This window comes from Charadrius vociferus, unplaced genomic scaffold (genome assembly GCF_000708025.1).
Source record: "Charadrius vociferus isolate BGI_N301 unplaced genomic scaffold, ASM70802v2 scaffold2, whole genome shotgun sequence".
In the NCBI taxonomy this organism is placed as follows: Eukaryota; Metazoa; Chordata; class Aves; order Charadriiformes; family Charadriidae; genus Charadrius; species Charadrius vociferus.
In genome coordinates this window covers 3,929,533-3,955,620 of record NW_009647595.1, presented here as the reverse complement: position 1 = coordinate 3,955,620, position 26,088 = coordinate 3,929,533, and the positions used below count along the sequence as shown (strand labels likewise).

Genomic DNA, 26,088 nt, shown 5'->3' with positions numbered 1-26,088 from the left:
TATCGGCAAGCTGGGCCTCGTCAGCCCTGTCTACCTCTTCCTCTGGCCCGACGCCTTCATCAACCGCTTCCAGGTACGGGCCGCACTACCGGTCCCGGCGTGCCTTGCGGCGCCCGCGCCGTAAGAGAGCCCGGCCCGGGGCGCGCTCGGCATGCTGGGAGTTGTAGTGAGCGGCTGGCCGTGCTGCGGGGCTGGGGGCTGCGGGCGGGAGCTGGACCCCTCTCCCGGCCTCCGCGGCCGCCTTGGGAGTCAACGACGCACCGAGGCAGCCCGTAGGAGTGACCCAGGCCACCTCCAGCGGGAAGCCGGGGCCTACCTCCCTGCTTAACCTTTGTAAGGCCTGCGAGCTGGGCCCCGGGTTTAGCTGCTGCTCTGCCTCCGCAGGCCCCGGGCTCCCCACCAAGGTGACACAGACTGCGGTGCCCGGCCCCACCAGGGCCTCTGGGTGAGGCAAGGGGGGCTGTGGCCCTTGACAGGCCCCGTAGTTCGTCTTGTGTCTCATTCTGGTGCATTTTTTTTCTATGTTTTTTGGGGCGAGTTGTTCTGCCTGGCACCAGTTGTTGTGCCAAGGCACTCTGTAATGATAAAACCTGTGGCTGTGACTTCAGGTGGCTTGCCCGGCCTCTGTTGTGCAATTGTGTGGGCCTGGCTTTGGGAACAGGGGTTACAGGCAGGGGCACAACCATCCTAAACTGGAGGTGGCTCTGGAGATATTAAGGCAGAGCTAAAGAAGTGCATCTTTTGCACCTTCTTGCTTGGAATTTGAAAAAGCTTGTGTTTGGGATTGTCAACTTCTGTGCCTAGGTGTGGTTGACATAAACTAACAACTGAAGTCATGAGGTTTCAGATGTACAGTGTTTCCGGGTGTGTTAGCAATACCAAAAGTGGTCACAAACTGGACATAGTCTCTTTCCTTGCACTGGGAGGTTATAGGTTCAGTGTTTTGGTATGTAGGTGTGTAGGGGGAGAGCGCGCATTGGATGAGCTGAAAATGTAAGTGAAGGAAGAGAAAAGATCCCAACCTTTAAATTTCTATTATATGTGCTCATTATATCTTCAGTGAAAAAGGCTTAGTGCAAAAAAAGATAAAAAGATAGCTCTGTTTCATGTTTCATTTCAAAACTTAGTAGCTTAAATGATTGTTTTTTCCTTTAGTTCCTTCTGGAACTGTGATGTTCAGCGTCCCAATGCTCTATTTGGAAATGTTGCCAGTTAAAGAGCTCATTCATAAATGGCCAGACATTTTCTGTCCTTGCTACATGCTGTCATGCAATTGGCTGTGCCGATATTGATTGTTGGGAGATTCTAAAGCAGGTACAAAATGCTCAGAGCAGCGCCTGCTGTCTGGAACGGTACGCTCAAGGCTCTTGAGTGAATTCCTTGTCCTCTGTTCAATAGGTAAGAATGGGTTCTGTATAGATGCTTTTAAAACAGGGTAGCATCCTTGCATGTGTATCCCTTTTGCACTGCAATAAAGACTCTACTGCAAAGATGTGATGGAAGCGATCTGGGAAGTTGTGTGTGATTTCTCTTGTAATCTTTATAGCTTTGCGTATCAGATTAAAAAAAAAAAACAAAACAACAAAAAACCAACCAAAACTGTAAAAGCTGCTGAAGCAGCAGTAATTGCTACTTGGGCCATTTTTAATCTCCTCCTTGATCTTCCAAGTAATTAATAACAAATGAAGAGAAAAAAACTATGCATGTGAGTTCATTCTACAATATATAAATATATCTTTCTCTTTTGATCTGGACAGATCTGGCGGCCGATAACTGCAACTTTCTTCTTCCCAGTGGGACCTGGAACAGGATTTCTCTACTTGGTGAATTTGTATTTCTTGTATCAATATTCGTCACGATTAGAAACAGGTATGTTATCCATGAAATTGTGTGCATGTGGTGAACTCTGCCTGGAGATGATGGAGACTAAGCATTGTCAAATAGAGCTTCTGTTGGGAATATTTGTGGCAACGGGGTTGTGGCTGATTCAGATAGAATCATGAGAAATATGGCTCATGTCTGTGCCCACTTATGTTGGTCAATGGAAAATTGCTCTGAAAACACTTTCTGTGACTGGCTCCTTCCCTTTGGCAGGAAGCCTGTTCATTTAGGATCTGAACTTGATACTTCTTTCAGTAGGAGGGCCTGGTGCTTTTAGTTGTTGGATTTCAGGAAATGGGGTATAGAGACTAAAAGATGACGTTTTCTGTTTTCTTGTGTCAGATGTCCTTTAACACAGAAGAGTGATAGAGCATATGTAGTAATGGATCTATCCATCTTGAGAAAATAACAATATCAGTTTCCCTTTTTTTAAAAGGCAATGATGCTTACTTGTGTTATTCTGTCAGTTATGTTGAATTGAGAGATCCCTTGTATGAATGAAGCGTACCCCTCTGTCAAATATAAATGTGAAAAAGTTAAGGAACTAGGTGGATTTTCAGTTGGGGGGGAAATTAGGAGTGGAAGAAGGGAGATCAGAATGGCTCATTTTTCTCAAAAAAGAGATTGTTATTACAAGGTAGCTTCAAAACTGGTTTCATTTTGTGTTGGGCAGTTCATTAAAGCCAGACCAAAATTGTTTCTGTTGAAGTAAATAATTAAAGTATTTGCAAAGCCAAGCTCCTCCTAAAAGCCTTTAGAACTACAGTGAAATTCTTGTTCATAATGGAGTCTTAGAACTGATGTTGTAAGTGGAAATGTATTGCAAGGTGACGTTTAGGAAGTCCCATAATAGAAAGGTAAACCTGCAATCCAGAGAGTGTTGTGGAATCCCTTTTAAGTCATAAGAAGTGTAGCAGGAAAAGGTAGATGTGGTGCCAGATTGTATTTGGTTGTTTTCTTAGTGAAAGTAAGTAGTAGTTTAATAGCTAGAAATGGTTCCTTCTTTTCTTTCACCCTTTCTGCAGTAGGTTATGAACACGTGTACTCAGTTACGACATTCTACTGTGCTAAGCTATATGTAGTAAGAGTTAATATAAGACATCACTGCTTGTTCATATACATAAAAAATGCTCTTGTTGTCTATGCTGTGGCAGAAGCCTCATGGAAGGAGAAGCCAATTCTTTCAGCAGTAAATTGTGATTCCTGCTATACAACACATCTGGATTTTGAAACTGGGAAGTCAGCTGTGTTGTTGTTTGAATCAATGCATTTCTTTAATTACACGCAGAAAAATGACTGTAATATAAAAGTTCTTGGTCAAGTCGGTGCTTCCCCTCTACGAAAAAGGCTTAAGTCATTCTGAAAGTGGGAGGTGTATAACTTGCTGATAATATGTTTACAAGTGAAAATCAGCATAGCTCTATGCCTCCTTTTGTCTCTGAAACTGGGGAAGTGAAACTTCTATTTTCAGGAATGTACATGGTTTTTTGAGTATACACTGGTGTTGCACGCTAGCTTCAAATTTAGCTGTCAAAAACATCCATATGGTTTTGTACTGTGCTTGTGCTTTCCTAACAAGCTGACCTCTAGCTTCCTGAGGAAAAGGAGATTGATGTGTTTTTGTTTGAGAAGAACATAACAAATATCAACAGAGAAAGCAGAATACGCAGAGTTCACTCCCCAGCAGTACAAGTGATGAGATTAGCAGTCTACAGCTCTTCCCGGGGCCCTCCTGAAGGACCCGGTGGGCTAGAGCTTGCTTTGCCCCCATGCTGAGCTTTTTGGCAGTCTGCAGCTCAGTTTTATTAGATATTCGTTGGAAAGTCAACTTAAATAGTTCGTCTAACATTCTTGCTAGTAATCTCCTAGATAACGAGAAGTGAAAAACTTTAAGGGAATAATATTTGGTTTGATTTCTTCCTATTCTGGAGGAATTCCTGTGCTGGAGTTTCTACAGGGTTAGTCAGCTTCCTCTTTTTATTTGTTTCTATTTGTTGTATGGCAACAGTAAGGAGAAAACTCCAGTTCACGTAGTTCTCCAACTTTAAAACTTTCCAAAAGAGTTTTTCAAAGTTTTGATTCCCCCCTCCCCCACCACGTTATGTAACTTGCATGGCTGAACTTAAATAGTAAACTTAAAATTACTAAAATAGCTATTTTGTTTCATATAGGTTGAGTTACTCTAGTTAGTCTAAAAAACTAATGCTTATAAATAGGTTTTCTTTCTCTAAATTTTTGGGGACGTGAAATAGCTGCAGGTAGCCAAATAGGGCTAACATTAAGCAGTGGCCTTCTTTCTAGGCATTTTGATGTTTAATTATTAGCAAGTAATTCGGCTTGTTTGTGGTGTGCTGTGTTTGTCGCTGTGTGGTTTGGGTCTGTTTCAGCAGTATTCGCAGCCTTTCCTTGCCCACATGGAGCTGTATGAAACTTGATGGGAGTCTCGCTCAAATGCTGAGGTCCATGCCAGTCTTTTACCACAGTTTGCAAACTGTGTACCCTCCTTGTCATATATGTTGATTTTTCTGGAGTGTAAAAACCATCGTATCTCTCGAGTCTGACTGGCTGATGCAAAGAGGGTGCAATTTGCCTAAGGACGGACTGGTTTTCACACGACTCGATCCTTAAACTTGGTGTCTCTGCTTTTGCTGTGCATGTGTATTTCCTTACTGTGTGCTTCTAACTGGTAGCTTCTTATGAAGGATGGGGTCCAACTCCATTTTGAAGTCTTGTGAAGTTAAAACCACTTATCTCCAGAGTTAAACTGTGTTCTTTTTTTAAGTAGAGCCGCTGTGTGTGCACTTAATGCAGTAGGCTGAACGTTTTATTTTTTGGTCCTGTAGGTTGTTCTATTATAAGAACAATTTTTAAAAAAAATTTAACACATTTTTTTTAAAAAAATTAACACATTTTTTAAAATTTCACAAATTAAAAAAATAAAAATAATAAAGCACAGACTGCATGTAGGGCAACTGTTACTAACCGAGCTTTTCTTAGACTCCTAAAAAAAAAAAAGTCTTAATTTCTTATCAAGATTTCAGTACCTTTCCTAACAATTCTTCTTATTTACAGGAGCTTTTGATGGAAGGCCAGCAGATTACATGTTCATGCTCCTGTTTAACTGGATCTGCATTGTTGTATCCTTCTGCTCATCATGAAACTTTAGAATATTTTGGTTCTCCTATTTCTGCCTGAAATATGTTCAAAGACCAGGTTTTAGCAACTAACAGTTTTAAAATGTAGCAAATATTCACAGTTTAATCTCCCTGGAAAGGTAATGAGTGGTTACTAATAAACATGCTGTTACGGGTATGTGATCTGGGGACTAGAGTTCTGCTTATACAGAGCTTGGCTCCTGCTGCATAAACTTCTGTGGTGTTCACTGTATCGCTTCGTTTAGCCACTGTAGTGCACTGCTGCATGGGCTGAGAGTGAATTTAGTGCGTTTAAGCTGCCGTGAGCAGAGAGGTCTGATCTCTGCCATTCCCTGAGCTGGAAATTCAGGGGTATCCTGCAGAGGGATCCTTTACCTCTGGGGTACAAGTCAGCTGAGTCTGTGAAAGCAGCGTTGCGATATCTGCACTGAGATAACTTCCTGAAGAAGCTGGGCTTGTTGGGTTGGGAAACAGTTTTTCCATGAGCTGTGCTCTTCTACCTAAGTTTTCTTTAGGTCCCGGATACAAAACTGGAAGGAGTTGTTGATAGACCAGATGGTTATGCTACCATTGAGAGCGATCTTGAGAGGCTGGAGAAATGTGTGCTGGTCAGGAACCTCAGGAAGCTGAGCAAAGGGAAGTGCCGAGTCCTGCCCCGGGGAGGAACATCCTCAGGTACCAGGACAGGCTGGGGACTGACACTCTGCAAAGCAGCTTGGCAGAAAAGGCCCTGGGAGTCCTGCTGGACACCAAGTTGACCGTGAGCCAGCAATGTGCCTTTGTGGCAAAGGTGGCCACCAGCCTCCTGGGCTGTGTTAGGCAGAGCATTGCCAGCAAGTTGAGGGAGGTGATTGCTCCTGTCTGCTCAGCCCTTGTGAGACATAGCCGGGGCTGCATCCAGCTCCGGGTTCCTAAGTATGAGAGAGACATGGACGTACTGGAGTGAGTCCAGTGAAGGGTCACAAAGATGATTAAAGCTTGCAGCGTCTGTCACACGAGGAGAGGCTGAGAGAGCTGGGATTGTGCAGCCTGGAGAACAGGTGGCTCAGGAGTATCTTTTATCCATGTGTAAAGTAAATGGATGGTAAAATGGGAGTAAAGGAAATGGGGTCAGACTTCTCTCAGTGGTGGGACAAGAGAACAGGCACAAAATGAAGCACAGAAAATTCCATTTAAATATAAAGAAGACCCTTTTTACTGTAAGGACAAACATTGGCATGGGCTGCCAAGAGAGGCTGTGGAACTCCCATCCTTGGAGATACTGCTGTTCTGTGCTGTTGCTACCTCCTTGTAGCAATTTGTGGTGGCACAGCATGTGGAAAAAAGGGAGCAGTGACATCAGCGTGAACCAGATACAGCCAGGAAAGCTGGTGTGTAGAAATGCTGTTACCTTTATCAATAGAGTAACTTATCTCTAGTTGCATTCCACTGTATGGAGGGATTTGCTATTCCTGCCGGTCCTGTTGAGCCACAGCAGTAACTAGGAAAACAACCTTGTTGTTTAGATGTTGTTAAGAAAACCATCAGCTTCATTGTGGTTGCAGGCTGTTGGCTGTGAGCTATTAGATGAATCTGATTGTGACTTGACTTTCAAACTGGAATTTAAAATCTTCCAGTTGCTTGTTCCGTATATGATGTAAGGAGCAACCTGGATGTGTGATCTGGGAAGACACTTGGTGCCATTTTATACACGTTCATGAACTGTTAAAAGCATTCTGGTGATAGCAAAACTCTTCAGCAATTGTTTCTACTCAGCAGTTACTACAGCAAGTAGATCCTTTGGGTTCCAGGGTAGGAGAGTAGTATTAAAAGCCTGCATTGATGCACTTCAAGAAGTTATTTATTTTCTATGACTCAGTGACAATATAGTGATTTTTTTTTTTATGATCTGGTATTTCTTTAGTTAGAAAACCAATATTGTAGCCTTTAAAAAACTAATGACAGAATCCAGCTGTTAAACCTGTAACATGCTTTTATGCAAGGACTGATTGAGTTTGTAGTTAGCCAGTTTCATCATGAAGGGAAGGCCAGTGCATCCATCAGCCCTCGAGGTAATGCCTTGAGGTGGTAGCTTGAAAGCCTACTGAAAAGCAATTATTGAAACTAAGTGTGTAAGTCTCTAGATCATTGGAGTTTTTTAATTTTTTCCAGTGGTTAACTTAATACTACACAGGAACGCTGTTTTAATTTTAAACATTAAAGGCCTTTTGCATGTGTGTTCAGTGTGCGTGCAGCTTCTTTTTGTCGTTCTAGTCTATCAGGTTTTGCTGCGTTTTCCTTAATGGTGCAATGACAGATAACTGGCTTGGCGATGGACATGCAGGTAAGTGCAGTGCAGTTTCTTAAGTAATAATCTTATGGAACTTTCTGACAATGACTTTATAGAGAGCATTATCAGCATAACTGCAGAACTGCTAGGCTGGTTTAGTTTATATCAAAATAGACTGCTCTGTGTGTTTTGTTAGTTTTTTAGCTTGGGTTAGCCTCAGCTAATGTCACAAGCCTGTATCTGAATTTGCCACTCCTAACCAAGTTAGGGAGTCAAGGGGTGAAAATTCGCTCTTTGTGCAGGCAGGAAGTGTTCGGCGTTTTACTAAAATGGACACAAGATGTCACCTATGCGCTGTTTCTTCTAATGAATGCGGATCTGCATTCTTACTTTTTTATCTAAAAGTGATTCTTGAGTTCCTTAGTCTTCTCAAAATTAGTGTGTCTTTTATTTGAAAACAGAAGATCTTTTTGTGAAAAATGCAGCTTCAGATTTAGGTGAGATCTGTGAGGTGCAAAATCCTCAGAAGAATGGTTAAAATAGTGGTCTAAAGAAGCAGTTTCAATGAGGTAGTTCTTATCTCCCCAAATATTATGGGAGGTGAATGAGGGAGTGTTTCCTGGGCACAACAGAGTGCCAGAGAACTGTATGTCTTCAGCCTGCCTCTGCTGTTCTCTCCTCATCTTGTTCTGTCCTTGTCACCCAAAGCCTACACCAATATCTCTGATATTCTGTACAATATTAGCATTTATTAGAGCACTTATCAGGCTCCCCTGGTAGACAGAAATAGAGATCATGCATCTGCAGTCAGGACTGAGTTCTGTTAAGGGCTGTCCATAACTTCATACTTAAACTTTTTTTGCTGTGGGGAAGACGCCACAAAATTCTTCAAAAACGTGCTGAAATCACCCATACTTTGAACGAATTTTAGACTGATTGTGTTGATTTGCATCTTTTTAAAAGGGTACTTCAAATGGTTTCGTATCTGCATACAAAATATTGCTTAAAATAAGGCGGTTTTGCTTGTGTTGACTGGCTTGCTTGAAAATGAGAAGATAGAGTTGGATAGCTGAGCCTTTATTCCCATGTCAAATATTTTCAGAAATTACATATTACTTTGTTTGTCCAGTAAAATAAAAATAATTTTTCTACTTTTAAGGTGTTTTAGCAACCCTAAGGTGCTTGTGTGATGACTGCTGGTGTGCTGTAGGGCTTGGGGAAGGCCAGACTGATGCTGGTGTACCAGATTTAACGTGGAACCTGTTGGATAGTGGCACCCCTGAAGGGATGAGTTTTAACCTCTCTTCCAAACCCATAAGCTGGTTCATGGCATTAAACCAGTTCGTGGAAACGTTGCTGGCACAGTCTGCCTTCAGTTCAGAAATCAGCAGATAACTAAATTAGTGCTTTATATTTGTTTCACTGGAAATAGTCCAATCAGCTAATATACGGTCACAGTGAGGAGGTATTTGAAACAATCTCATCTCCTGGCATGGACCATGGGTTAATTCTGAGCTCGACCAAGGTGGCTTTGCCAAGGCTGGCTGCGGTACTCTGAAATGGCGATTTACTGGCGCACCTTCCCTCTGTGGTGCTCTGAGTGGGACGTAGCTGGCAATTCGATGGAGTAACACTTCATCTGCCGTATTAGCTTAGTCCCAGATGAGTGTGTTTGGGTTAGTTCCCTGTATTGTGAACGTAAATGATTGTGGCACAAGTGTGGTGCTGACTGTGCTGTAGGTGTGCTACCAGGCAGCTGGGAGCAGAGGAGTTTGCCATAGCTGCTCTTTCACTTGGTGCAAGTTGGAGCCTTTTGCTGTGGCATGGTCTTGCAAAAGAGAATGACGGAGTAGGTTCTCCTGCTTAGCTTTCTCAATAGCTTTTGAACAGATCCATGACACATGATGGCAAAGATTCTGGGGCAATCTTTAAAGATTTTGCTGATGTATCACGCTTACAAGCCATTTTTTGCTTGCTTACTGTTGTTTGTGTAAGTTTCTCAGGCTTCTGTGAAAGTGATAGTAACTTTTTGCCTTTTTTTTTTTTTTTTTTTTAAATCATTGCAGTTGCTGATGATTCCACTCATCATGTCAGTACTTTATGTGTGGGCCCAGCTAAACAGAGACATGATTGTATCGTTTTGGTTTGGAACAAGATTTAAGGTATGTCAGACAGGATATTGGAAAGGTTTCTGCCCAGAAGATGCACATAAAGCGGGTGAGGGGCAAAATATAAATATTTTCTCTTACTAAAGATGTCCCATGCTTTGACATAGCTATATACTCCTTGAGATGCAGCAAAGATAAATTTCTTTATGGTCTTCCATATGGTGTCACTCATTGTGGCTTTACTGAAAAGATGTCCTGACAACTGAAATTCATTGGTCTGAAAACAGGAAAAAAATCCTGGTAAACATTAACCTGGATAAAAGCTGAATATAGTGACACTGTAGTGACAACATGTTGGTATTTGAAATTGCTCTTTCCTGCGCAACCTTGTCTGTTTCTGCCAGATCTTGTAGTGAATATTCTTTTGATCATTGTTTTCAGACCTTTTAAAAATCAGAAATATTAGACTTTGTTTCAGATGTAAGCTTGTGGGGAACACAGAGTGCAAAAGACGCATCGACTTACAATGTTTAAATTAGTATGATATGTCGCAAAATGTTAGTGGTTGCTCAGTTTGGAGTCTCCTACCTTGTTAGGTAGAATCTGCCTAAGTTAATATATCAGGATTTGTGTGATGTCTAAAACATTATTAGTGCGGTGGGAAGTTGAGGAGGTTTATGTCCTTAACATGTACTTACAACTTCTCTGTCTCCATTGCATTCTTTTTCAGGCCTGTTACCTTCCATGGGTTATTCTGGGATTCAACTACATCATTGGTGGATCGTATGTATTTACTTATATGGCCAATTTGAAGTTATAAAAGCTTTTACAGCTATTGCACTTACTGCTGAATTTAGAAGCAATATTAAAATAAGAGGCTTAAAGCTGTATAATCTGACTGATAATATGACTCGGTGTCATATGGTGGTCATTTAAGATGAAAGAGGAGATGTGCACGTGAGAACTAGAGAATGTCGGTAAGGGGAAAGTAATAAGAATTTGGGTTATTTGCTTGTAAGTCTATGCATTAGGCCTTTTCCTTACTAAAGCACTGCTGCACAGTAAAGAAAGACGTCATCCCATATGACCAACCATCAGCACTGCTTTTAGAAACAAATTTAGCTTGACTCCAATTGTGATGTTACTTCTTTTCCTGACAGTCTTGCCCAATGTGCTGTTTTTTTCAGCTTGTGAAACAAGGGAAAGTGGCAATAACAAGCCCATAGAGTGCCATATTGGCACTTGCTGAATTCATTGGTCTGTCTTGGGTTTCTTTGACTAAACTCCATCATGCAGAAATCCCCTCTGGGCACGGTCTTTCCCATTGGTACCCTGCGTTGATTGGGCCCTCTTGATGCCACTGTAACGTAATTAGTGGCAATACCAAGTTATGTGGTTGATTTATTGAAGGAGGAGATACTACAGCAAAACCCTTCAAAATTTACTACAGCAAAATTCCCTTTTCTGGCTGTGTCTCCTACTGACTGACCCGTCACTTGAGAACACTGCTTGCTGTTAGATACCTGCTGTTTCTATGCATGACGGAAGATACTCAAGGGCCTCCATTCAGCAGTGTTTTTGCAAAATTGGGAACAAAACAGTTCAGTACAGCAGGAGACAGGTTGTCCAGTGAAAACAGCAGTAACTTCTCAAGCTCCGCAGACTATTATTTTAGACACTAATAGCTGTACGGTCTAATTCCCTGATGTAAACAAGTATTTAATTGCATTTTCAGTACAGACTGTAGAGAAGGCTTGGGAGGGAGGGTGGAACAGCCTGTTGATGTGTTGGCACTGAAGGTTGGCCCTTCTAAAGAATTGGCTGCAAAATGCTGAGGAAAGGGAAATTTTCTGTGGCTTGTGGCCTCAACAACACCCGTAACAGGTGAACAGTAGTAACTGACAGAAGATGGTCACTATTTGCCGAGAAGACAGCATGTGTTACAATTCTTTTTTTTTTTTTTTTTTTTTTTGCCTTGCAGAGTCATCAATGAGCTGATAGGAAATCTGGTTGGCCACCTGTATTTCTTCTTAATGTTTAAATATCCAATGGATTTGGGAGGAAGGAATTTTCTGTCCACTCCTCAGTTCCTGTAAGCTGGCTTTATTCTTTAGCTCATTGTTGGTTTGGTCCAATTTTCTGTATTGTTCATCAGACATATATTTGCTGGGATTGTAAAGTGTAAAATACTTTGCTAAATCAACCTGCTTCAGACTATTATATTGACTGTGCTCCTGAGTCATCAGAAATGTTGAGTTTCTTTTAAATGGCCCATGTGAGAGCTTTGTTACCCTTATGGATGGCTTGTGTCCTTTACTCACTCTTAAGAGTGAGAGTACAAGTCATAGCTCTGCTAGTGAATTGAGCTGTAGTAAGAGAACTCCCTAACAATTATCAGATGGTACAAAAAAAAAAGTTTTCTCCTGTAAATGATCTTTTATCTGTATTTCCATTTGTCATTACAGTAGCTACCAGTTCAGCAACTTGTAACAATAATAGGAGTCTGTTGTAGACTTGTTGAGGACTATAATATGTGTTCTGCTTTGCAGTTTGTACCAGTCACCTTGACTGAGACTGCAGGTCTTGGTTTCTGAAGTGCTTTTTCTTCTGATATGTTTATTGTTTTGGCATTGAAATACTACGATCAGAAGCCAAAGTTTGTAGCTTCACTTGCCCTTGTCCTCATCCTTTTGGGTTGTAAATATTCTTTCTCTACCAAACTTTACTTAGCAACTCAGTTAACACTTTTTATAGCATAAACTGTTTATTAGAAGATGCAAAGTTGAATCAAAGTTATATTTTCTGTACAAGTTTTAATGAGTAGAAAAGCTTTATATTCTAATTCGATGTTTGCAAGGCCTTTTGGTAAACCTAATTTTCCATAAAGATTAGAAGATGAAATGTTTTTAAAAATGTCTTTCAAGGTAATAACAGCTCTGAAACAGCCACCAATCTTGCTGGTTATGTGCAATTCTCTTGATTCCTTATATGCATATTTAATTTTTCTCTATACTTGAGAAGCAGGAACAGAAGTACTGCAAGCATCTCTACAAAGGGATAAATTCTACCTTTGCACTGTAACATTTTGTTAAAAAAATACAGTGGTGAATTACAGATACCTTTAGTATAATCATGAATAACTTTTTCTATACAGGATCATTTTTCTTGTAGAAAGCAATCTGGGTTTTACGTTTGGGCCTCAGACTTTAGTGGTCAAATTCAGGAAAGGATTTGCAAGAGCTCATTGTAATTGTTGTAGAGCTGAAGTGACTCTGCATTGATGACATCCCTTGCAAAATGCAGAAGCTGTATTTTGGGTCACTCTATCTAGATGGTAGCCTAAGTTGGATGATACAGTCTTACAGTTCTGATTTGCCCTGGCTAGGTCACTTGAGCTTTGATTTCAGACAAGCTAGTTGCTTGAGCCTGTTTCCCTTAGTCCCTTTGGTCCTCAGTGCCTCAGGAATGTTTACTTGGAGAGCAGTGAAGTGGTTGTATGCTTTGCAACTATTGAAGAGAGAGTGATGCTCACAAGTGATTTGGATTTTTTTTTTTTATTTCCTCTGGAAAAAAAGGGAGAGAATTTAGGGCAATTAAGTTTGTATCACAGCATCAATTCTCGACGATGAGAGTCCCTTATGTGTTTTTTTCCCCTGTGTTTGGATTATTGTATCTATCCCATTCCCAGAGATGGAAGTTCCCCAGGATTCTCATTCCTTATGTGCTGAGGGCTTAGATTTGGAAAGAACTCTGCGAAGTACTGCTATGAAAAGCCAATTTTACTGCAAAGTCTAGCAGCTAAAAGGAAGTGCATGGAAAAGTAGTCTGGCATTTACCCCTAAGATACAGCTGTTTCTCAAACTCTCCTTTTCTTTTCTGGCTTGTCCTAGGTACCGCTGGCTGCCAAATAGGAGAGGAGGAGTGTCGGGGTTTGGTATCCCACCCCCTAGCATGAGAAGAGCTGCAGAAGACCAGCAGGGTGGTGGAAGACACAACTGGGGCCAAGGTTTCCGGCTAGGTGACCAGTGAAAAACTCCTGCTCTTGGAAAACAGCAACTCTTTGGTTTTAATTGGACGTAGAACTGACCCTGGTGCAGAGCATGCTTAAGAACTGAGCTCTCTGTCGTACTGTTGGATTTCACTGATTAGAAACAATGTTTCTGGTTCAAGAGAAAATGGAAAAACTCCAGAAGGGAAAAATGTAGATCTTGCTCCAGGTTAGCCAGTAGTGTTGGATTTGATTCTACCATTACAAAAGCCTTCTTTATACAGTATTGTCTGTCTGTCGCAACGGGCATCCATTATGCCATCTTGTTCCGTGATGTGATGGAACAAGCTAATTGTGTTCTGTCTTGCCTGGTAGGCTAAAAGCTTGGTTGACCATGGTAAGGTAAGAACCCAGTGCGAGGCAGATGGATCAAACTAACCCCAAAGTCTAGGAAGCTGACTTTTTCCATAGCTGCGCTTAGGTCCCAGGATCTTTGGAAACATTATTTAAGTGGTATCTCTCTGCTGCATTCATAAAGCAAAGTGCAAATCTGTCATTTCCATTATTAAGCTCTGTTTTGAGGGGAGTTTTTTCTTTGCTACAGCATGGGCTGGGCAAGAGTGCTTTCATTTGAAATGACAATAACAGATATTCACAGAATTGAAATCTCTGAACCCTTTATGGCATGTTACGAGGCTTGGTCTGTTTAAACTGAAGTTGTCTGGCTTGTCTTTTTTCCCGGAGATCTGTAAATTCTTAGCTTCAAGGTTTCTATTTTGATTGCAAAATTGGGTAGCACAAATATTACTTAAACTAGAAAATGTAACATATCATTGTGGTTAATGTAAAGGGTACTGACTTCAGCATTATGTTTGTTAACTGAATCTTCAACTTTCTCTTAAAAGCTTTAAGACATCAAAGAATCAAAGCTGGAAATAAACTTTTTCAAGGTCAAGATACAACAGAACAGATTGCTTTACTACAGGACTCTTTCATTGTCAGATAAGAAGTTACGTACACTGTTTATTAGTATCTGTACTTTTTTGGTAAAACTTTTTGACATGGAAAAGGGAATGATTCTGTACGGTAGTTTTCCTTGTACTGGGTTTCCGTGGGCAGAGCACAGGGCTAAGATCCATGAAGCTGCAATGCTAGCTTGTTGCTGACTCACCACATGGGCTTGAGCAAACTTCTTACTTATCTCCTTTTTCCCAGCTGTAAGGGGGACTTATGCACATCTCATAGCATTCTTAAAAGGTAGCTGTCCCCAGCTCCCCTAGGTGGGAGCTGCTAGTGAGCAAGGTAAGGCTTAGGTTCACATAAATGACAACACTTAAGCTTGGAATGCAATTACTCTAAGCTTAAGCAAGACTTCTAAGTTGGAATATAGCTACTCTTTGTTTTATAGGTGGAAGAAAAGCATCATCACTAGGATGAGATTCAAGTCTCTGACTGAATTTCCCTTTAGCATTTGTTTGTCTTTTTACTTGGTAGGTAGGGCACAGAAAGCTGTTCTGCCCCAACTTAGGTATCTCAGGTATCTATAAGTAGGTGAAGTGAATCTGGGCCAAACATTTTTATTACTACTTTGTTTCTTCACTAAACCTAGGTTCTGAAGGTTTAAAAACTTGTAAATACTACGTCATGTGAAGCTGAGCGGAAAATAAGCAGTCAGACTGGAGGTTTTCGGCTGGCTTGCTTGAAATAAAAAAAATAGCATGCTCTGTTTTTTCACTGTAACTCAATTTTGTTGATTCAGCTTGTGGAAAAATGTAGAAAACTGGTAATGGTCATACTGTGTGCTTAGGTTTTACAGGGACTTGGAATTCAGAAATCACCTGCCATTTTTGTCTATTCAGTTATGAATTTTAAAGATGCTTTTGTCTCTTTGTATAAAATGGTAGGTTGAAAAGAGGACTGCAGTGTTGTAAAAACTAATCTATTGTTGACCAACAGCTGTTATTTGATGCTAACTTGAAAAGTCCAAGAACCATCAGTTTTATAGGAGGCATGATGCAGCTGGTCTTTTTAGTCATAGTAATACCACTGTCTCCAAAACATTTGTCTTCATTTTGAGTCAGGACCTAACTGGTAAGTGAAGAGGCAATAGTTTGTGATTCAGCTAAAACCCTGGCACACTCAAATTGCAGAGCATCTTTGTACAGAAAGCCAGAAGGAAGGCTTCAGTGGGAGGAAGCGTGGCAAAAGTCATTGTCCTGGCCCAGTGCACTGTGCTGGTTCTTGCTTTCTAGTACGTCCTCTAAATTAAGAGGAAAAGGTTTGCAAGGAGAATAGACTTCTGATAAATCTTGATTAGCTTTTGAGCTGCTGCTTCAGGTCAATTTACTTTGGTTTATGGAAAATTCAGTTCAGAATTCCATATTACGAGCTCAGTTTGTTCATTTCTCACTTGTCAGTTGACCTGAAGCACTGATCGTCCTCCAGCGTACGCTGACAATGGCAGTCTCTTGTCAAATGAGTACCTCCTTTCTTATTTTGTACAGATAATTTCCCTTTTTGTAATCAATTTTTGTTGGCAAAGTTTTAAATTAAAGTTTTAATCTCTGTTACTGTCTCTGTTTCGCTAAATCATGTTTCAGCTCAAGACAAGCCTTGTGATCTGCACGTCCCCGAGGAATGTCTGACAGCTCACTCTGACACCACCTCCTGCTGTTGATAAAAGTACTCAAGAAAATGACCTGCTTTTGGGTGGGAGTCTTGTCTTCTCTGATCGGTTGCAAAATCGTAAAGGCACTTTCTTTGTCCCTGTTTATCACCATGAGTTTCAACAGTCTGTGTCCTTCCTGGGCTATTAGCATTTTACAGCTTTTTTTTGTATACTTTATTGTCCTTTAGGAGGAAGTATCCTTCTACTCACCCTCAAACTTTGTGAGATTGGTAGAGATCACTTACTTTTTCAGGGTTAAGCTTGGTATTCTGCAATACCGTCTCTCTGTCCAGCCAGATGTGCACAGCTGCCGGAATTCCTTTTGCAGCTCTTACCTTAACTGATTTGGAGACACATTGAGCGTCCTCTGAATAACTCTTCTGGTCCTCATCATTCATCTGACTGCACTTTTCCTGATTGTTACCATAAAGGCACCAAAGAAGATCATGGACTTGGTATCTAAGGCACTGTGTGAATTTGTTGTGCTCCTTGAACTGGAAATTCTTGGTCCGTCCTAAATACACCAGAGAGAACAGCATGGCAAGTGTGTGCCTTTCTGTTTTGCCCCAGCTGCATAAAAAGTCAGTGGAAGAGCCAGGAATATGAAACCAAATGCTTCTAAAATGCTTCATCTTTCATTCCTATCGCTTTGTCTTGGTGACAGCTCCTGTATTGACACTACTCAGTAATGTGGTGTTGCCAGTGACTTAATGAGAAACTGGACCTGTTGCTTTATTCTGTCATCTAATTGTCACATTAGGAAAACTGAGGGGCTTTAATTTTCAGAATAGCATATTGTTTGCAATACAACGTAAGATTCTTTCTGTGTTTATTTATCACTGTGTTACCTTATCGAGGAGCAAGACTGCTTTGCCTTGATGGTTAAGGTAGTGAGCTGGAGAGAGATATACTAATTTACAATCTGAAGCTTCGGATATTACAAGTCACCTAATGGCTTTGTAATCCTGTTCTGCATCCATAAAACAAACATGATTCATATTCTTCCTTGTTCTGTGCTAGGCTTAGGATGATGGATCAATTTGTACTTGCTGTAGTATGGCAGAACACTAATTTTGGTGAAGATGTTCTTAGCATTGCCATCGCCTGTTGTAGTAAATGGCTTTTCTTGGGTTGTGTGTCCCTAGCTTCTTATTTTGCCATGGATGATAGTAACAGTGTGACTTGAAATTCAAAATTGAGTCTATTGTCATGATTTTATTAGTTTAACTTAAATATGTAATACCTGCATATTTAGCAGAAGTACTTAACATCTGAAAGGTGATGATGTGCTGTTTTCTAGGATTGAAAAGATGAAAAGACTTCAGCTGCTTGTATTTTTCAAGCACAGTTTTTTGGTGATGAAAGGAGTTCTGTTCACAGCAGTGGCTCACCCTTTTATCATCTGGAACATGATCTAGGAGGAGTGATTACAACACTTGTGAGCAAAAGTTGCATGAAAGGAGCTGTAACTGTGGGATGCTGGCAAGGCCTCTGCAGAATCTTGTTGATGTTGGTGGTGGGGGAAGTGATGATGAAACCTTAATTCTGGTGCCTGGAGGTGGTTTGGTTTGTTTCCCCACCCCCCACCCCAAAAGGACCAAGCCCTTGCAAAATGCCATTAGAGCTAAAATCAGCTCTTAAGGCCAAATTTCTCTGGAGTACTAACCAGCCATAAGTCTCCCGTGATGAAGATCGTGGCAACTGGAGGCATTGTTGAAAATCAAAACCACTGCAAGCAGTCTTCTTGCATCTGAATGTTTACATTTATTTCTTAAAAGGGATGTGTGTATTTAGTCCCTGGACTGGCCATGGACTAAAGGGCGGCAGGTGGATCCCTCTATTAATGGTTTCCAGAGGCATGAGGATGCTGCCTGCACCAACCCTTGGGCTTGCGAAGCTGCCTGGTGAATCTCTTCACCCTACAGAGTTCAGGTCACCTTGTGATAGCTAGTTAGATGTACAATGTTTCTTTGCAGTAATGTTTCCCTGTCCTTTCAAGTTAGACTATTGGCTGGCCATAGTTAACCCAAACAGATCCCTCAGCCAGATTTAAAATCAAAATGTCCTCATATACTCTGCTACGACACTTTTAGTCATATGGTTTAGTTTTAGGTAGTCCCGCAAGGAGCAGGGAGTTGGACTTGGTCCTTACTGTGTTCTTCCCAACTTGAGATATTTGATGATAGTCCAGCTGGAAAGGGTTTTTGTAGCACTTGTCGTCATTAAGACTTACTTGACTGGCAGCACTCGGCATTGGTGCTGTAAAAACTGTAGCAGGCAATTGGGTACAAAGTTCATTTCACGATCATAAGAGGGGAGAAGATTAAGGGTCTTCCCGTTGCCTGTCCCTCCCTGTGCAGTGGGGCTTTTCCTCTGGGATTAGGCTGAGGGGGCTGTTGTCTTCCTGCGGTCCATACAGTGCCCCTCCTGCATAGTGATGTTCCTATACATAGGAGAGGGTCCCAGATCAGTGCCACCAAAACTGTTCAGGTTGCCTGATGCTCACGCAGTGGTGTGTGCTTATAGCCCCAGGCTGTGGAGAGCGAATGTTGTGATGGAGCAATGCAACTCGGGTTATGTCATCGCTTCCTTTTTTTTAAATGAAAATACAGTATGTGTATGGTGTTGGTGGATGTATGAGGTAGAGACCCCTAAGTACTGACTTTTGGAATAAAAAATATTTTAGATTGGTCCGGAAGGGATCTAATGATGCTGAGAAATTGGTTTTTAGCTGGACTTGAGAGTGGGAAGAAGGATTGCATTCACCGTCTGATCAAAGAATGTTTTTTTCAAAGTGCTTTTTCCCCAACGTGTGCTCAGAAGTGGCAATCCCTGCTGAGGCTGCAAGGCTGCAAAGAAGAGCAACGCCTGTCTCTCTCCTCATCTACTGGGTCCTTAACCCCGCAACGGGATGGGGGGGAAAGATGAGACACTGTTTAGTATTTGTACTTGCAACTGGACTCAGCGGTGAGCCTTTCGCCAGAAGGAAGCCTTGAGTGCATGCCTGTAATGCTGCTTTACCTGTCTTTTTAAGCAGTTGTTTGTTCACTCTGAGCTGCCTGTGCTTATTGCTGTTACGAATTTAAGCAATTGCAAAAAGAAAATGGCAATGTGTGTGTGTTGGGTGTTGGCCTTGTTTGTTTTAGGGGCTCGGGCTAAGGAGGTAACTGTGACTGATGTTAATGGTTCAGTATTTTCACACAGGAGCTTTTACATACAGATTAATTTTCTTAAAAGCTCATTGAAAGTCCAGATGATGGAGGGTTTGGGTTTTTTAATGTATAAACGTGTAGGAAAGTTAGTCTTGTCCTGTTCTCTGTTCTGTCTTGCCCTTCTTCCCCAAGGTATGTCATTTAAGTTAAAAATCCAATTAATGTTGAAAAAGTACAGCAGAGATTCTGGGGCAGCATCAAGAAGCTCGAACATCCTGAAGCTTTACGTGACTGATGGCATAAAGAGCTTTTATTGTTCTTTCAGCCTGTGTGTTTTGTAAATTCAGAAAATGTATTAAATCTTGCAGGAATTCATATTCTTAGAAGATCCTGGACAAGATCTATGAGTAGGAGAGCAAGAATTTTGAAAGAGTTCAAACTTTTGCTGAAATTAAATTAAAGCAGTGCTCTGGATCATGCAGTATAGCAATATTTACTTTTTTTTTTTCATTCTGCAGCTCTGTCTTAGCAATATTCAAACCTAAGCGCAGTCTTTACTTGTTCTCAAGGACAGATGTGCTCCTCTCTAGCTGTGTGAAAGTTTGGCTTGGCTTTAGTAGTCCAAGATGCACATAGCCAGGAGCAGGGGCTCCCCAGGGAGACCAGCACACCTAAACACACACATGCAAACAAAATAAATATTTGTGGGAACTGAGTTAAGAGGGAGGAGAGGAGTATCAGGCATGACCCGAGAGTCAACTTTCTCTATTTGACTTTCCTTAGTTGGTTGTGTTGAGCTCGTGGGGTTGTACAACCCAGAAAGGAGTAGGAGGAGTAGGACAGCCAAGGATGAAGGAGCGGCTGAATTGTTCTGGGGCGGCTCTGGTTTGACACCTCTTGGGTACAGCCTTTCCAGAGAGTTTCAGGAAAGCCTCTTGGGATGTAGCAGCCACTTGGCTACATCAGAAGTGTGGTCACCAGGTTAAGGGGGGTGATTCTGCCCCTCTATTTTACTCTGGTGAGACCCCACCTGGAGTACTGCATCCAGCTCTGGAGCCCCCAACATAGGAAAGACATGGACCTGTTGGAGTGGGTCCAGAGGAGAGCCACAAAGATGATCAGAGGGCTGGAGCACCTCCCCGATGAGGGCAGGCTGAGAGATGTGGGGTTGTTCAGCCCGGAGAAAAGAAGGCTCCAGTACCTAAAGGGGGCCTACAGGAGAGCTGGGAAAGGACTTTTTACAAGGGCATGTAGTGATAGGACAAGGGGGAATGGCTTCAAACTAGAAGAAGGTAGATTTAGATTAGATATTAGGAAGAAATTTTTCACTCTGAGGGTGGTGAGGCACTGGAACAGGTTGCCCAGAGAAGTGGAAGCCCCATCCCTGGAGGTGTCTAAGGCCAGGCTGGATGGGGCTTTGAGTAACCTGGTCTAGTGGGAGGTGTCCCTGCCCATGGCAGGGAGGTTGGAACTAGATGATCTTCAAGGTCCCTTCCAACCTAAACCATTCTATGATTCTATGTAAACTGCTGTTCCTGAAGGCTGTAGAGGGGAAGGTGTCTCCTAATATGAAAATAAAGGGGGAAAACATCAGTGTGTGTGGAGAGAAGGTTCCTAGCAGGAGAGCAGACTTGCATGTACTTGCAGCATGTGCTGTTTCACTGGAATAGTGTCAGAAAGAAATTGCGTGTGTGGTGGAGGGAGTTTTCGCAACGTGAGAATATTTCATTTGGATGACACTGATGAGGATGAAATGCTTCAGGTTTTTATTTCTAAAATGACTTTTCAGTTAGATTAGAAGATACAGTGGGTTTTCTGTTTGCTTTTAGAGCTCAAATCAACCCTTTTAAGTTGAAATCGGAGCCTACTGTTTTGATTAGGGCAAAAGACTTCTGCAGCCTTTGTTTCCAGAAGTAATGTGGTCATGGCTTGGCATTGCAATAAGCCAAAAAATAATAGATTTGTGACTCTTGCCTGAGATGGGACTTGCACATTGGAAAAAGGCCTAACTTGGATCATTGTCAACAGGCTTCTAGCTCCTTTTCTTTGTGAGCAGGGACTACCTGGAGAGGTTTAAGAGCCTATAGCTTCTGGGTGGAGAGTTTCTGCATTCCTGGTGAAAGCTTCCTAGCGTGCCTGCTGCTCTCATTGGGGTAGTTATAATCCAATTTCTAGTTTTCCTGTATGTTTAAGTTAGAGCAGTACTATTTCATTTAAATCTCTTTTCCGGCTTTTTGATCTGAAACTGCACACAAAGAATCAGGTTCAAATTTAACATTTCACAATAGCAGAGGAGGAAGAGGAGGGATATTCTCAGCTCCACTGCATTGTACCTGCACCCGCTGCCTGTGTTCTGCAGGGGCAGGAAAGACTTACGGGAATCATCAGAGGCAAAATGTAAATCCTCATCTCTTCAGAAAGCCTGAGCGGGCTGGAACAGGGACTCTTCATCCATTGCTTGTAGTGACAGCCATCGTACATAAAAAAGAGCTCCAAACCATTTTCAGAAGTTGAGCCTTGATACTTAGAATCATGTGCCCAGTAGCAACATAATCTTTTCTTGCCTCCTCTGTTGGCTGTCACACAGGCAGTAAATTACCAATATATCACTTCCCCCCACCCTCCCCACCCCCTGGAGAGTGATAACCAGTTTAATACCTCTTCCCTTTGTTTTCCAGGTATCGGCTACTTGTTCTCCCAGATGGTCTGATGTATGTAACTAGTTAAACTCAGAGTAATTGTCCTCAAATGCCATACATGCTTTTGGAGCCTGCTGCTGCTATTTCAGAACAAGACCTTTTGTGCTTTCAGTCTTACCCATTATTTTTTTTGCCAGCTGTGCTAACTGAGTGTCTCATAAATTCTCCAAACCTTCTTCTTGTTTCTGTTCCTCCCAGCCCCCCTGTGAAGACACGTGTAGGCTTCTTTGGGAGCGTGAAGGGCCGTGGCAATGGGATGTCATTGCTGACGTACCACTCCTGCCACGCAGAGAGGCAGCTGTCATTAACCAAGCGATGAGCTCTGCCTGCTTCTGGACTGTCTGGCGCTGGGAGGTCTCAGTGGGTTGTGTAGTCCTTGGATGGACGATTGCCTTCACAAGAGATGGATTTTTGGGGTTCACAGAGCCATCCATTAAGAAAAAGCTTTTCTTATCTCTAACAATGCATTTTCCTCCTCTCTTGAACCAACTACTTTGTCCTTTTCAAACAATGGATTCTTTTGTATAATACGTTTTTTAAGAAAAGGAGAAAAAGCAAGAGCAATTGATAGCAGTTGATGCCATTTAACCTTCCCAGGCAAGGTGATTGTAGCATTGAAGGGGAAAAAATCCTCTATCAGAGGTGTATGTGGTGTGGTGATACTGCACTTGAAGGTCTAGTAAATCTCTGAGAACTGTATCAGTCTAATTTCTTGAAAGCAGACAGATAACAATAGGCCCTACAGCTGTATGATTTGGTTGAGTAGCTAAGTGGGTAGGGGGATGTTTTAGGTGGATGTGGTCCCTGTGCTGAAGGATCTCAGATAGCTCTGTAGCTGCTATTAGAGCACAGCTCACCAGGACCAAATAATTACTGTATAATTTAATGCCAATGCAAACATAAGCTAATGCGTTCGCTCCCCTATAGAAATGCTTTGTCCTCTAAATCTGCTCTTGCCAGTTCCTCAAAGTCATCCTACAGCTTTCCGTGTCCCCTCGTGCATCTTAAATGAGATCAGTCACTTCCCAGGGTGGCTTCAGTGGAGTGGCTCGCTCCACGGAGCTGCTCTCTGAAGCCGAAAGCAATGCAATCCCAAGGAAATCCTGCTGAGTAAGGAGAGTTTCTGTTAATGTGTAATCGAGTTGTGATAAGACCAGCTAATAAAGATAAGGTTCTCAACAAGTGGCACGGGACAATGAGCAGGGAAATGGAGTATGGAAAACTCTGTGATTAATCATCACCCCTGGCTGCATTGTTCAAAGAGAAAACCATCCCAAAGAGGATGCGTGGGCATGTTACTGAAGGGGAGGGAGAGCAGGAGGAATCTAGGGAAAAGAATGGCAGGAAAGCGATTGTACCTCTGTGACCGTGAAGGCAGCACCCCTGACCCCGGGGAAGACTGTCTAAGAATAGTTCAGTCTTGATGCCTCCATAGCCAAAAGGCCAGAAGGAATTAAATCCCACTTGAATGGGTCTGTTTGGTTCTGATGCATGGAGATGGGCTTGTCCCAGCTCGCTGTCTGGGGGTGCTTTGGTGGAACGCGAGACATGGGGCAGCGGAGGAGCCCCCCACGCTGGAGGAGCCCATTGGTGGGGGCTGGAGCAGTGGGACATGGCTGTGCGTCTCGCTCCAGCCGGAGCGCGGCACGGGACAGCACACCGCATCTCCTTCGTATTTGGTGATTTTTCACTGGGTGCTGTTGCCAACGCCAAGGTCACTCATGCTGGATATGTATCTTGCTGTATCACTGCTATTTTTTTGACCCAAGCTAAATTCATCTGTGGGCCAAATCAGTAGGGCCAACACTCCAAATTCATTCGCTATCTGGTTTATAAAGCTTTAATCTTTTCCCCTTTCAGAGCAGCATCGTAAAGTTGCAAGATGTGCTAAAGTGAATGCTAAAAGGTAAACTTATTTACCCTTCAGTGTTCCCTGCCGGCAGGGCAGGGAGCAATGGTAAACCCTACGTTACCCAAAAGAGGGCAATTCTGTGGACTTGCATCTATTTCTGACTATGCCACTGTGTGTCAGGCTTCAGCTTTGCGGTGTGTTTGCCAGGAAACAGCCACTGACTGGTACCGCAATCCCCGTAAAGAGCTGGTCAACACGGGTGGGAGGGAAGAAGGCTGGAAGAAAGAAGTATATTGGTGCCCTGAGCTGCAAGCCCTCTTCCTGAATGGCAGCAGCAGGGATAGGATGTGGCTATTTTTTTTTTTTCTTTTTTTTTTCCCCTACCCTTTTAGATCTGCTTTGCAGCCAGAATGGTGATGGTTTTAAGAAGGTGTTAGTCTGGTCCGTATTTGAAGCATTGATCTAGTGTTGAACAAGCATAAGTGTCAATTAAGAAACTGCTATCTGCACATGATGATTCAGGAAGAACGTCATTCCAAAGAAGTGCTGGTCTTTCTTGTCCGTGAGTTTGTTTCTTGGCTGGCTTAGGTACTGGTGGCTGTGGTTCAGGAGTAGCAAGTTAAAATTGCTTCTGTGAGGCGTGGGAAGTAGGGCAGTTCTAGCTCGCATCAAGAAATGGACGGTAAAAGCCTGATAAGCTCTGAGTAGCTCTTATATTTAATCTTATGCTTGTTACACTTAAAAAAAAAATTAAGGCTGTGACGAAGAATTAAGAACTTCAGTGTGCAGGATGCTGAGGAAGCTCTACCATCAGAGAACTGGGATGAGGCTCCTGGAGTACTGCTGAAAGGGTTTGTTAACAGACCAGCAGGAGCTTTCCTGTAAAAACTGCCCTGTGCCTGTGTCCTTCAGTTCTTTTGCAACTGTTTAGGTAAATCAGCAACTTTTGCCAAAAAGTCAGGATTAGGAGGAGAGCTGGGAGTTATGCCTCCGGCAGGCTGAGGCTGCGGATGGCCACAAGCAGTGGCTCTGGGAGAGGTGGGAATTGCTCTTTTTCAGAAGGGGTGTCAACACTATGGTAAGAATCTAAACACCGCGTGATTTTGCTTGTTGAAGGTCAGCGCAGCAGCATCTGCAGCTAACCTGAACTGGTGGGTGGTGCTTTTACTGAGGGAAACCATTTCTCTCTTGCCAAGGGCCACCTGGAAGTTATTTGTGAGCAGGGGAAGGAAAGCTTCGGCAACCTGTATGACTTCAGTTCCCAAGTCACTTGTATAAAAACCAAAAGAAATCTCCTTCTGACCAAATAAGGGAGGAGTAAGAGACTGAAGGAAACGATTCAGCCCCCTGAAAGGCCAAACACATCATTTATAAGCCCTTTCTGAGGTGTGACTTGCTGCTGCCCAGCTGAGGACATCCCTCAGTGCCAACTCCCAACCGCCTGCTCTCTCGGAGAGGTGTACTTCATCTTTGTTTAGATGCTGAAATGCCCTTGAAAGCAAAATCCCCAGGGAGGAGGTGGTTTGGAGATAAATTTGCATTTGGCAAACCCCTGTCTGTGCTGCAGGGCTGTAACGTGCTGTGGCGACGGCAGCCGGCACTCAGGGACGATGCTTAATGCAATTACACCGTGACGCTTCGTGGCCAGTGCTGATGCTCCGTCCGGTGTCCTCCTCTCAGACGGCATAAAATCGGTGTCTGTGAGTCTGAAAAGAGCAGCGCTGCCCAGGTTCAAGCATAGGCCAAGTATGAAGAAAACAAAACAAAAACTCGGCAGCCTCCTGTGATTTAAACGGGCAAAACTCCCACGCCGGAGGACAAAACCATGCTCTTTGGATAAGCGCTTATCGTTCTTGAAGCTGGCACAGCAGAGCTGAGCAGCCCATGCTTCAAAAAGCAAAGTAATTAATTCTCCTTGCTCCCAGCCGCAGCAGTCTCCGTTGTGCAATGCTGCGCCGCAACCGGGCATGGAGGAACTTTCTTTCCAATCAAAAGAAGTATTCATTTTTTCTCTCTGACACAGCAGGGTTGGTCTTCCTTTTAATATTACTGAAGACAATGTCTGCCTTGCCTTTCCATGACCTTCAGCATGTGGCTTCGTGTTAAAATTTCCATCCCCCCACATTCAAACGCTGGCATTAATAAGAGAGAGAGAGAAGAAAAAAAGGATTAAAATTCCTTTTGTTTAAATCCCTAATAGGGAACCTTACAGCATGCTGCCCTTTGGGTGCGGGGATGGGGCTTGGCTTGTGCTCTTGGCTCTGGGCTCTTCACCTGGGCTCTGTTGGCATCATGAAGAGCGGGTGAAACCCACAG

The 26,088-nt window shown here is 42.7% G+C and overlaps 1 protein-coding gene across 1 annotated transcript; it reads left to right on the top strand.

Moving 5' to 3' along the window:
- Position 1: 1 nt before the first annotated feature.
- DERL1 (derlin 1) lies at positions 2-13,970 on the top strand (the record flags this gene model as incomplete). The annotated part of the gene is made up of 8 exons (XM_009881040.1): positions 2-73; positions 1,758-1,869; positions 4,954-5,018; positions 7,333-7,359; positions 9,372-9,467; positions 10,144-10,196; positions 11,395-11,505; positions 13,304-13,970. Coding segments are annotated over 8 exons (675 nt in total), but the record flags the coding sequence as incomplete, so codon positions are not given.
- Positions 13,971-26,088: the final 12,118 nt, after the last annotated feature.